General features: G+C 36.9%; 1 protein-coding gene across 1 annotated transcript; it reads right to left on the bottom strand.

Moving 5' to 3' along the window:
• Nucleotides 1–8,876: 8,876 nt before the first annotated feature.
• On the bottom strand, nucleotides 8,877–11,907 carry LOC100243366 (protein SIEVE ELEMENT OCCLUSION B). The gene is made up of 7 exons (XM_010664766.3): nucleotides 11,639–11,907; nucleotides 11,456–11,560; nucleotides 10,920–11,368; nucleotides 10,709–10,818; nucleotides 10,485–10,621; nucleotides 9,903–10,382; nucleotides 8,877–9,722 (listed from the first exon to the last, which is right to left on the bottom strand). The coding sequence occupies exons 1-7, from the start codon at nucleotides 11,858–11,860 to the stop codon at nucleotides 9,105–9,107; spliced, it is 2,121 nt and encodes a 706-aa protein (XP_010663068.1). The 5' UTR covers nucleotides 11,861–11,907; the 3' UTR covers nucleotides 8,877–9,104.
• Nucleotides 11,908–14,119: the final 2,212 nt, after the last annotated feature.

Raw genomic sequence — 14,119 nt, 5'->3', positions numbered from 1 at the left:
TCTGCCAGCACATACTATGCCTCCGTGTCGTTTAAGCATCTGAGGTAAGGATCTCCAAAAGATCGTCTGTAGAAGCTTCCCTCTATCAGGGTGAAGTGGGCAGCTTGCACTCGGATCTTATGAGCTCGCTTGCTTTCTTTAGGAAGATCTTCGGTCTTGAGGTATGTCTCGATTTCGTTCATTCAACTAACGCCTGCCTCATTGGTATTGCACACGGGTGCGACTGCTACGAATGACACGACCTGAAGGTAGATGAGCAATAATATCGCTTCTTTTACGGGGAAAGTAGTAGTTATTCCAGCTAAGGCATTAACCTGTGTCTTTTCTAAGCGAGGGATTCTCTTGACGGCCCACTTGTTCAATTTGTCTATGCCAATTCGAACTTTTGAAAGATACCGAGCCATGAGCTCGTCCTTGGCTTCATATTCTCCTTGAATTTGTCCAATGAAGAGTTGGAAGTCACTGCATATTTCAAGCTTGGATGCCGACAAAGTTAGGGCAAGGCTCAGCTCGGTGAGGATAGCCTCATATTCAGCTTCATTATCAGATGTACCAAATTTAATGAAGGATGTACCAAATTTTGTGAAGGATGTACCATAGGTTCCAAAGTGCGTTCCGAGGTAGGGATCGACCCATAATCACTTCCTTATGGGTTTCAAAATGAAATCATGGACCATCTATGTTTAGATATGGATCCCGGAAACAATAAGATCGAATGTACCAAATTTAATGAAGGATGTACCAAATTTTGTGAAGGATGTACCAAGGATTCCAAAGTGCGTTTCGAGGTGGGGATCGGCCCCCAAACACTTCCTTATGGGTTTCTAAATGAAATTATGGACCATCCATGTTCAGATGTGGGTCCCGAAAGCGATAGGATGGGATGTACCAAATTTAATGAAGAATGTACCAAATTTAATGAAGAATGTATCAAATTTTGTGAAGGATGTACCAAGGGTTCCAAAGTGCGTTCTGAAGTGGGGATCGGCCCCTAGACACTTTCTTATGGATTCCAAAATGAAATCATGGACCATCCATGTTCAGATGGGGGTCCCATAAGCAATAGGATCGGATGTACCAAATTTTGTTAAGGATGTACCAAATTTTGTGAAGGATGTACCAAAGGTTCCAAAGTGCGTTCCAAGGTGGGGATCGGTCCCCAATCACTTTCTTATGGGTTTCTAAATGAAATTATGGACTATCCATGTTCAGATGGGGATCTCGGAAGCGATAGGATCGGATGTACCAAATTTAATGAAGGATGTACCAAATTTTGTGAAGGATGTACCAAGGGTTCCAAAGTGCATTCTGAGGTGGGGATCGGCCCCCAATCACTTTCTTATGGGTTCCTAAATGAAATTATGGACCATCCATGTTCAGATGGGGGTCCCGGAAGCGATAGGATCAGATGTACCAAATTTAATGAAGGATGTACCAAATTTTGTGAAGAATGTACCAAGGGTTCCAAAGTGCATTATGAGGTGGGGATCGGCCCCCAATAACTTTCTTATGGGTTTCTAAATGAAATTATGGACCATCCATGTTCAGATGGGGGTCCTGGAAGCGATAGGATCAGACATACCAAATTTAAGGAAGGATGTACGAAATTTAATGAAGAATGTACCAAATTTTGTGAAGGATGTACCAAGGGTTTGAAAGTGTGTTCTGAGGTGGGGATTGACCCCTAATAAATTTCTTATGGGTTTCTAAATGAAATTATGGACCCCCATTTGAACATAGATGGTCCATAATTTCATTTAGAAACCCATAAGGAAGTGTTTGGGGGTCGATCCCAACCTTGGAACGCATTTTGGAACCCTTGGTACATTTTTCACAAAATTTGGTACATATGATCCTATTGCTTCCACAACCCTCATCTGAACATGGATGATCCATAATTTCATTTAGAAACCCATAAGAAAGTGATTAGGGGTCGATTCCCACCTCGAAACGCTTTGGAACCCTTGGTACATCATTCACAAAATTTGGTACATCTGATCCTATCACTTCCGGGACCCCCATCTAAACATGTATGGTCCATAATTTCATTTAGAAACCCATAAGAAAGTGATTGAGGGTCGATCACCACCTCGGAATGCACTTTGGAACCCTTGGTACATCCTTCATTAAATTTGGTACATCTGATCCTATCACTTTCAGGACCCCCATCTGAACATGGATGGTCCATACTTTCATTTAGAAACCCATAAGAAAGTTATTGGGAGTCGATCCCCACCTCAGAACACACTTTGGAACCCTTGGTACATCCTTCACAAAATTTGGTACATCCGATCCTATCGCTTTCGGGACCCCCATCTGAACATGGATGGTCCATAATTTCATTTAGAAACCCATAAGAAAGTTATTAGGGGTCGATCCCCACCTTGAAACACGCTTTGGAACCCTTGGTACATCATTCACCAAATTTGGTACATTCTTCATTAAATTTGGTACATCGGATCTTATCACTTCCGCGACCCCCATCTGAACATGGATGGTCCATAATTTCATTTCGAAACCCATAAGGAAGTGTTTGGGGGCCGATTCCCACCTCGGAACGCATGTTGGAACCCTTGGTACATCATTCCCAAATTTTGGTGCATCTGATCCTATCGCTTTTAGGACCCCCATCTAAACATGGATGATTCATAATCTCATTTAAAAACCCATAAGAAAGTGATTGGGGGCCGAAAATTTGGTACATCCTTCATTAAATTTGGTACATCTGATCCTATTAATTTCGGGATCCCATTTGAACATGAATGGTCCATAATTTCATTTAGAAACCCATAATAAAATGAATGGGGGTCGATCCCCACCTTGAAACGTACTTTGGAACCCTTAGTACATCATTCACAAAATTTGGTACATCTGATCCTATCATTTCCGGGACCCCCATATGAACATGGATGGTCCATAATTTCATTTAGAAACCATAATAAAGTGATTGGGGGTCGATCCCCACCTCGGAACGCACTTTGGAACCCTTGGTACATCCTTCACAAAATTTGGTACATCGTTCATTAAATTCGATACATCATTTCTTAAATTTGGTACATCTGGTCTTATCACTTTCGGGACCCCCATCTAAACATGGATGGTCCATAATTTCATTTAGAAACCCATAAGAAAGTTATTGGGGGTCGATCTCTACCTCGGAACGCACTTTGGAATCCTCGGTACATCATTCACAAAATTTGGTACATCATTCATTAAATTTGGTGCATCCGAATCTATTACTTTCGGGACCCCCATCTGAATATGGATGGTCCATGATTTCATTTTGGAACCCATAAGGAAGAGATTGAGGGGCGATCCCCACTTTGGAACGCACTTTGGAACCCTTGGTACATTGTTCACCAAAATTTGGTACATCCTTTACAAATTTGGTACATCCTTTATTAAATTTGGTACATCTGGTCCTATTGCTTCCGGGTCCCCCATCTAAACATGGATGGTCCATGATTTCATTTTAGAACCCATAAGAAAGTTATTAGGAGCCAATCCCCATCTCAGAATGCACTTTGGAACCCTTGGTACATTCTTCACAAAATTTGGTACATCCTTAATTAAATTTGGTACATCTGATCCTATTGCTTTCGGGACCCCCATCTAAACATGGATGGTCCTTAATTTCATTTAGAAACCCATAAGAAAGTGAATGGGGGTTGATCCCCACCTTAAAATGTACTTTAGAACCCTTAGTACATCCTTTACAAAATTTGGTACATCTGATCCTATCACTTCCGGGACCCCCATTTAAACATGGATGATCCATAATTTCATTTATAAACCCATAAAAAAGTTATTGGGGGTCGATCCCCACCTCGGAATGCACTTTGGAACCCTTGGTACATCTTTCAAAAAATTTGGTACATCCTTCATTAAATTTGGTACATCCTTCCTTAAATTTGGTACATCTGATCCTATCGCTTTCGGGACCCCCATCTGAACAAGGATGGTCCATACTTTCATTTAGAAACCCATAAGAAAGTTATTGGGGGCCGATCCCCATCTCGGAATGCACTTTGGAACCCTTGGTACATCCTTCACAAAATTTGGTCATCCTTCATTAAATTTGGTGCATCCGATCCTATTGTTTCCGGGACCCCCATCTGAACATGGATGGTCCATGATTTTATTTTGGAACCCATAAGGAAGTGATTGGGGGCCAATCCTCACCTCGAAAAGCACTTTGGAACGCTTGGTACATCCTTCACAAAATTTGGTACATCCTTCATTAAATTTGGTACATCTGATTCTATTATTTCCGGGTCCCCCATCTAAACATAGATGATACATGATTTAATTTTGGAACCCATAAGGAAGTTACTGGGGGTCGATCCCCACCTCAGAATGCACTTTGGAACCCTTGGTACATCCTTCATAATGTACCAAATTTTGTGAAGGAAGTACCAAATTTTGTAAAGGATGTACCAATGTTGCCAAAGTCCATTATGAGGTGGGAAACGACCTTCAATAACTTCTTGAGGGTCTCCAAAGGAAGAAATGAACTATGGAAATGGAGATAAGTGTTCCGTTAGCTCAAGGATTGGATGTATCAAATTTTCTCAATGATGTACCTAAGGTTCCAAAGTCCATTTCGGAGTAGGGAACGATCTCCAATCACTTCCCAAATATCCCTAAAGGAATAAACGGACCATGGGTAATAAGATAGAGGTTTCAACAGCTCAAGTATGTACCAAATATTTTTAAGGATGTACCAAATTTTGTAAAGGATGTACTAAGAGTGCCAAAGTTTGTTCCAATGTGGGGAATGACCTTCAATCACTACCTAAGGATCCTCAAAGGATAATATGGACCATGGGAAGATAGATAGAGGTCTCGATAGCCCGAGGATTGGATGTACCAAAATTTCTTAATGATGTACCAAATTTCCTTAAGGATGTACCTAGGGTTCCAAAGTTCGTTTCTGAGTAGGGAACGACCTCTAATTACTTCCTAAAGATCCCTAAAGAAATAAACAAACCATGGGTAATGATATAGAGGTCCTGGTAGCTCATAGATTGGATGTACAAAATTGTTTTAAAGATGTGCCAAATTTTATGAAATATGTACCAAATTTTATAAATGATGTACCAAATTGTCTTTAGGATGTACCTTGGGTTCCAATGTCCGTTTTAGGGTGGGGAATAACCTCTAATTCTTTCTCAAGGGCCTCCAAAGGAATATATGAACCATGAAAATGAAAATAAGGGTCTTGGTTCCTCTAAGAATGGATATACCTAGGATCCCAAAGTTCTTTTTGGGGTGGGCAAAGACCTCCAATTACTTATCAAGGGTTCTAAAGGAATATATACACCATGATAAGTATGATAGTGTTTCCGATTCTCCTAAGCATTAATTTACCTATTTTTTAAAGATGTATCTATTTTTTTATGAAATTAATATAAAAGGTTAAATACAATTTTTTATGAAAAATATATTTTTCTTTTATATTTTATTTTAATTCAAAATTAAAGATTTTAACAAAAAAAAAAAAAAAAGGTTAGATCCACAATCAATTTAAAATCATAAGAAAAATGATAAAAGCACCATCACTTATTGTGATTTTGATATGATAAATTTAAAATGGAAATTAAAAGAAAAATAATGTAAATAATAAAATAGTATTACAATGATATTTTTACTTTTACATGTGATAGGATTTACAAAATAAATAAATCTTTTGTTTAGTATTAATATAAAAAATCTCATATCATAAACTTCTAAATAATAAAATGGAAAATTTTAAATTTAAACCTTAATTTATAAAATGTATTATTATAATTAATATTTAAAATCATTATTATTTGTGGGATAATATTATCATTTTTTTACATTATATATTTTGTTTTTATTTAATTTTTTATATTAATTATTTATTATATATTATCATTTTAAGTTTAATATGTCAAAAAAATAATTAAAATCAATAAATATAGACAAATTAGAGAGTAAAAATAAATTAAAATTAAAGAAGTTTTATGAGAAAATGCACGAACATATTAAAAAGAATATAAAGGAAAAAAAGAAAAATAAAAAAAATAAAAAAACTATAATAGGTGACAATGGATTATGGTTGGCAGGAAAGGGAAAAAAAAAAAAAAGTGGAAACGTGACAAGTGGTAAGGGAAATATATTGATGTGAGAAAAATAATAAAAATAAATGACACATGTACTTGTTAAGAGATGGTATTAAATTGATGTGTATTTTGTCCTTTACTTTTGAGGGTAATTGTAGAACAAATTTGAAAGCACTATTGGAGTACATGAATAGACAATATTTTTTCCCATTTTACACCAAAATTAAAAAGAAAAAAGAAAAGTTCCAAAATCTCATATTTTTTTGTAGTTGATGTATAGTTAGATGATTTTCCCTAAAAAATACCCAAATATAAAATAGCTTAATATATGAGCTTAGAAAATTTTCATGGGCTAGACAAACTTAGCCCAACAATACATTGTAAGGCATAGGTGGAATATAAATGTCATTGAATATGTTCAAAACAAATTTTAGAATCTAAAATATTTGATACTTATATTTTTCTTAAATTTTACTATCAAAATTTAAAAATAAATTAAAAGAGTTTATTTCACTTTTTTAATATAAAAAAAAATGAAATCCTTGAATTTATACCTTTTTTTTCTCTCAATTTGGGGAGTTATCTCAGGGTTTTCAATACTAAATAGAAGGTTTGTCTAAAGTTAAGCTCAAAGTGCAGGAATGCTTTGAAGATTTGTTGTTTGAATCTTTCATTAGAAGAAATGATAAAGTTTTCTAAGTTGTTGCCTTAGAATTGAAGTTATATTTATGCACCAAATTCTTGCTTCTTTTTTTTTCTTTTTTCCTCTCAGAGATATAACAATTCATATATATGATCGATGCTATACAAATTGAGCAAGACGCTTCATGATGATGATCATGGTGAAGGTTGATTGTTCCAACAAAGAGAAAAGTGTGGGCAAAAGAAAAAGAGAAATATTGAGGAATTTTATTCCTTACTTGAATAATTGTTGGGGCTTTAGCATGAAGTTACAGGCTTTCAATTTGTGTATACTCTGTATATATATATATATGTAGGTGGATTTCATATTGGAGGGCATGCTTGAGGGGACAACATTTTCTTGCCACAAATCTTTTTCTTTTTTTTTTGAATATTTCTTTGGTTGCAGAATCAGTAATGCACTTATTGGTGATGATGATTGAAGGTTTGAATGATTCTTAACCTTGCATTTGATTGGCCTTTTTCGGGTTTTGTTTACAAGCTTGTTACTGATAGTTGGGCATTGGATCCATATCATGTTTGTTATAATGCTGCAGTTACCTTGTTGAGTCATTGTATGCTTTCAATGGCTGACATTTTCCTATTTTGAAATTTTTTTCCCATTTTGTGTTACAAGAATCAGGGAAATAAATTGAGGATTAGTTAGAATGAAGTTCTTGATCAGATTGTGGTCGACATGAATGGAGAAACATAAACAATGTGATTAGGAACAGGGATAATGTGTCATGCATGACAAATCTTACTGACAAATGCCTCAATTTGCTTTAAGATTAGATTATAGAGGATGGGTGTTTCTAAAAGTTCGAACGTTCAATCAAACTGATAAAGGAATTCATAGTAGTATAGAAAACGATAACAGAATTGAAAGTTTGAATGTTCAAACCAATAAAGAAACGAATTCAACTAGTATAGAACTGTAGACAGATAATTTGAAAGCATAAACAGCAAAACCCCAATAAAAAGGAAAAAGGATGGCACAGTTCCCATTTAGCCATCCCTTGGAGATATTGAAGTGCTAGTTTTGTGCCTCTGTTATTTTCTGCCCAAACACCTTTTTTCTTTCCAGAAAAAGCTGAGCCAAGAAAATAATCTGAGGCATTTATCTTTAACTGGTCTGCCTCATTATTCTGCAGCTAGGAGTCTGAAGAAAAAATTTAAGCATTTGCCACTTAAATCTGTTGATAAAGCATTTGCTAATCCAAGTCTTCTGAATGATTTGGTGCTCAATTTCACTCCTGTTAAAACCTCCCAAAGTCATTCTCAGTTCCAAACTTTAAAGCGTCTTTCAATATGCACGTGCTTGCCTTCATCATTCTCATTGATTCACTTTTATTATCTCAAACAATCATGTCAGCAACTCTCTCACCTTTGGCTTACTGTTACTTTAACTTTCCTGCAAGGGCTCTCCATTGCTGAACCGATTGAAGGACTCTAAAAGCTCCCAGTTCAAGAATTGGGCAAACCGCCTCTGAATTTTACAGAAGGGTTTTATTAACAGAGGTATTGCTCTTTCCCCCACTTCGATCTTGGATAAGTTTCCCTGAAAATGGTTTTGCTTTTCACGTTTTTATGCCTCAAGGGGACTGACTGACCACAGAACTTGTGTCATTTGATATGAACAAATCATACACATAGCATACTTTTGGCACCATTTTCAGTCATTCATGAACTTTTTTCCTCTACTTTATTCTTCACCAAATTACACTTCATTGCTGGTATTCATTTTCGCAAACTTCTAGACAACATCTTTCTAGCGTATCTAAAATGAGACATTTAAGCCAAATAATCCAGTTTTCGGCTACTTCATAAACAACTTTAAAGAATCATCTCCAAATCACTGGGTTCAAAAGGCGAAACTTGGCTGCAGCCTCAACTGGGTAGTTCGCTATCTCCAACCTCCATTTTCTAACCCTGTGGAGAGAAGGATTCCCTATGTCCTATTCGATCAAATTCTTCCACTAGATTTAAATTGAATTTGATTAAGTAGTTGACCAACCTGAACTCTTCAGTCTATCTAAGTAATTGACATAGGAATTAAATTAAAGAATGAAAAAGAAAAGAAAGAGTTTCAGGAGGTACTCAATTGCCTTCACACAACATCATTAATAACCATATCACGTTGTTAGAGCACACTAGCATAAAGAGGGACTAGAGTCCCAGGCACTTCATACATGCAAACATTTGGAAACTACAGAAACATAGTTGTAGGCTACTAGTAATATGAAAACGAGTGCAAAATATGAATCCTCTCGATCAAACTTAAACACGATTAGGCTTCACCATAAGCATGTTATACATCATGCTAGGATCTGTAGCTTAATCAGTACAGCAGCGGTACATAAAGTACTTCTCCATTGGGCGGCCGCACTCTGCACAGACCACCTTTTCTGGGATGTCTCCATTGATCCCAGGAAGGATGAGGCGGTTGCAATGTTCTGGAGTGTGAAGTTTTTGGAGGTGCTCATTCAGTGCGGGCATGAAACCATTTTGCTGAACGTTGTCGCTCCAATCGCTGTACTCTGTAAAGCATTTTAAAATCATGTCTCCCTTGGCTTTGGCCATCTCCGTAGGTCCGTGGCAGATCACAGACCATCCTTGATCACTGCCATCAAAGCTAAGCATCGTTAGGACCCCTGCGAATATAGAATCATTCTCAATGGTCTTGCCATGTTGTGTCTTCGAGTACAACATGCTCTCCATTCGAGTCCAGAAGAACCAAATGTTAGTGGGGTCAGTCCAGCAGTAACCAAGACTTCGAGAATCGATAAATGTAATGGTCTTCCGCACTTGCTCTTTGGCGTTGCTCTTTCCCACATAAACCATTTCTAGTTGAATGCCTGCAGCCTTTGCAACTTCCCGTGCTGCTGTGTTAAAGTTCAGGATCCAGTCAGAGTTCACTCCTCCATACATGCAAATGTATTTCCCCTGGTTCACCTGGTAAAGTAATCAAAGGAATTTCATACTAATCATAATCCATATTATCAGTGTATCAAGTGTGAGAATGGCTTGTTCTTGTTTAAAATTAGATTATATATTCAATCGTATGCATGCTTCTGTGTTTATATAATGAATGAAAATGAAGTATCTATAAAAGAATTGTGAAAATGGGGCTACCCAAGCAAATATGGTTGCATCAATATCATCTACCAGCAGCTTCAGTCTCCAAGTTTCCTCCTTCCAAAGTGATTCCTCTTTCGAATTAGTGAAAGGATAAGCAGTATTTCCCCATATCCACATCATGTGGAGTGCATTTCGGCATACTACTTTTCCTTGTAGATCCAATACCACCAATATTGCCTTCTTGGTGAAATGCCACACCTCTTTAATGTATCTGACCACTGCTGGCTCAAGCAATGAAGGGTGTAGCAGTGTGTACCATGGCATCTCCTTTTGCAGTTCATGAAACTTGTTTTGATTCTCTTCAGTCAATGGTTTTGACCTGTCCACCACTGAAAGCCACACCACCTCATACTCAACATCACTCTTTATCTGTTCTCTATAAAATTTATGGAGAATCACAATCTCCTCATGCAAAAGATCAAGATCTGATATTAGCAATAGCACAGTCTTTCGCCTTAGTATTTCAATATTAACCTGTTCACATTGATAGAAATTGTCACTAGTGTGTCACATTTAGTTGGGAATAAAAGGATAGGAAACTAAATATGGAGTATCATGTTATGAATTAACCCTTGCCTTGGTGTTGCCTTGCAGCAGTGGTTGTATATCTTCCTTGGCATAAATCAGTGTCTTCAAAACCTTCTGGTTGTCGAGGTGGGGCATTTCAAAAATGCGCACCAGATTGTTGTAACTTTCAAACTGTTTCTTCTCCTCTGCATCCCAAGATAAATTTATTTATTAGCTCCAAACACAATTTATGTATCTTGTAATAGTTAATTGTCTTTTGTCCAAGGCCTCACCGATATGCTGATGGCAGATAATTAGTTGCTGTATGAGGTGCTCGTGTATGCTGCTGACCTTATGAGCCAGGGTTGACAGTTCCCATGATTCGGTTGTCCATGAGGTGTACCTGAAGTCAGTGTGACAGACAGAGATGTTGTAGATTAGTCCTGGCCCTGTGAAGAACTGAAAAACTGGAGGTTGAACAAGGTGTAGTCATCGATGACTTACTCATTGCTCGTGCCTATAAGGCTTATGATCTGGGATGCACAAGCTACAATGCCTCGAATGGTCCAGTAGGCAGCAGTGGGGATATGAGCCATGGTACTTGACATTGGAGGCATGTCTGGTGAAATGTAAAGAGATGGTAGCTCCTTGAACTCAATGATACTCTTGGTCACGTCCAACATTACCTTGATAAGTTTGGTGACTGCATCAAACCGGGATTTCAAGGAGTTTCCATGTTCTATGATGTCAGGCAATTGCTTGAGGAGAGCCACTGACTTTGCAAGAGGGTTTGTAGCGTAAAGCTGAATGACCAGCCAGAACTCCCCATAGTTTGCAGCGAATGCAGCCAGGGATAGCACCACCTTTGCATCCCAGGAATAGTGGGAAAGCATGTTGAATACAGCCATAGTCGTCGCATGAGCGTCCCCTCCACCCGAGCATTTGCATGATAACTGCATATACATGTGCACAAGTGTTAGCTAAGCCATTCAATCAAATGGACTTTGCTTTATAAGTCTGAGTTCAAACTTCAACAGAACCTCGCATGAAAGCTTCTGTATAGTATAAGCCAGTTCTTCTAGGATGCCATGGAGGCCATCCTGACTGCTCCTGTCCTCCAACGCCTCAAGGTGTGGAGGGTTGCCCTACACAAAATCACAACACGCATGAGAATTAATCCATAAGAGAAGAAGAGAAACCATGGAAAAAGCTTAAATACATACATATAGGGTCCCATCAATGGCGGGAGTGGCATGATTCAGGATGTCCTCAATGACTTGGACAATAGGCTTGACCTCAACCTCTCGACCATCTGGGGTATGAGTTGCCTGAATTTGCTTCATCATTGTAGTGTCATCGCTCATCCGCAAGAACTTTGGATGGTCCCTACCCTTAACTACTTGCTGCTGTTGCTGCACTCTGTTGGGCTGGGCAGTGGCTGCCATTGTTGGCTTTCTTCTTTTTGTCAGTAGGGAAGAGCGGGAGATTTGGTTTTGTGTGTGTAGTTTTACATTTAAGCAAGCTCAGACTTATTTATAATCCTAGAAAGCCTAATAGAATCAAGTTCCTTACTTGCAAGATGGTCTAAACTTAAGCTAAAAGCCATGCAGATTTGGATAAGAATACAGCCATGGTGGCCCCATGACTAGCCTCTTTACAGTAGTAAAGGGCAAGATGTGATGCAGATAAATACAAGCTAGCCCTGCATTATACATAATCCTAGTAACTTACCTAAAAAACAAGATTTAGAGCTGCTAGAAGATGAAGGCGGTCCCACTTTTTGCGACCTTGTGTTCATGGACTTCATCAAATATGCAGCCATCAATTTCTAGTTAAAACTTAAAGGGGATATAATTTGATCGGTGCAATGATTAAAGTAGTAAGCTTTAATGGAATATCACTTTTCCTTTTGTCCTCCCAAGTCTAGTTCATCATCTTTTGTTACCTTAATGATGTGTAAAAGTACGGCTTAAACTCTTGGATAAAGACAGAAATGCCAGTCAAGCCAACAATGTATATTGAATTGAGGGATGTAAGCCAAGCCCTAGAAATTAAGGTGATCAACTCGTGGATCATGCTTATTACCTTTCATTTTATTCTTTTCCTCTTCAATTTATGACTTACCTTCTCTTGTTACTTTTCCTTTATCTTTGGTTTACCCTAATATTTAGCAAAAAAATTATTAGGTAGACATCACGGAGAAGAGGAAAGGTTAATTGTAAATCGAGAAGCTTCTCTTGATTGAGAGTGGTGTTGAGCCATGATCGTACATTTTAATCAACACAAATCCAAGCATGATAAGCCCAATTGGGAATATAGCATTCTTTAGCATCATAGGTATATTGAGAAGGACAAGGAAAAGTGTCAACCCAATAATGTTATAAAGTTAATATAAACTAATTAAAGTCCAATATATTGAGCTAATTTAAGTTAAAACCCGAAAAAATAAATATAAAGTAAGATTTAAATTTATACTCTTTTTGATAATAAAGCTTGTAAACCAAGCCTTAGAAATTAAGATGATCAACTCGCAGATCATGCTTATTACTTTTCATTTTGTTCTTTTCCTCTTCAATTTACGATCTTACCTTCTCTTGTTACTTTTCCTTTAATTATCTTTGGTTTACCCTAATATTTAGTATAAAAAAAAATTAGGTAGACATCTCAAAGAAGAGGAAAGGTTAATCGTAGATCGAAAAGCTTCTCTTGAGTGAGAGTGGTGTTGAGCCATGATTGTACATTCTGATCAACACAAATCCAAGCATGATAAACCCAATTGGGAATATAGCATTCTTCAGCATCATAGGTATATTGAGGAGGACAAGAAAAAGTGTCGACCCAATAATGTTATAAAGTTAATATAAACTAATTAAAGTCCAATATATTGAGCTAATTTAAGTTAAAACCGAATAAATAAATATAAAGTAAGATTTAAATTTATACTTTTTTTGATAATAAAGCTTATATTAAGCCATGAATTTGAGGTAATTAAGTTGATATAGTAATATAATTGATAGATATTCAAATCCCTTTCGAATAACGCTCTTCTTCAAAATAAATCAATAAACATACCCCATGATAAAAAAATGAAAAAGGAGAGATGCACTGTCAAAAGAGGGGAAAAAAAAAAACAAAGTTAAAAGAGAGGGATAGGGTTGCTTCCTACAAAGTACGAACTACAACCTAAGCACTTGCCACGCCATTAGAAGCACTTTTCTGACAAGTATTCATCAGCAAGTGCTTACATAAGCAATATTACATCACTTAGGCCTTGGGATGCCAAACCGCTGAATCACGGGTTGACACAGGAACCTACTTCAGGTAAAGGGTAAAAGGAAAAATAGCACAAAGATAATACAAGAGGATAAGCTTCTAATATTAAGATAGATGTAAAATGGGGAATAAGTTGAGATCATGAAACATTAACGTCCATTGATGCTATATTTAAATTTTGGGAGGCATCATTTTACTTGGGTTTGATTGTACTGAGCTTCTGCTTTTATTATTATTTTGATAAACATGTAAAATTTAATAAAGTAAAATTATTATTTTGGTAAAGAAGTAAAAATAATTTAAATATAATTTTTTTTTTTTTGAAGAATCACTTAATCATACACCATTGAGAAAAAATAATATTTTTTAAAAGTTTGACTTCTCACTTTCAAAGTGAGTTTGATAATTGACCCAAAGTCCTCGGTAAAAAT

This window comes from Vitis vinifera, chromosome 17 (assembly GCF_030704535.1).
Source record: "Vitis vinifera cultivar Pinot Noir 40024 chromosome 17, ASM3070453v1".
In the NCBI taxonomy this organism is placed as follows: domain Eukaryota; kingdom Viridiplantae; phylum Streptophyta; class Magnoliopsida; order Vitales; family Vitaceae; genus Vitis; species Vitis vinifera.
The sequence above is the reverse complement of the archived record's forward strand: the minus strand, read 5'-3'. Positions and strand labels throughout refer to the sequence as shown.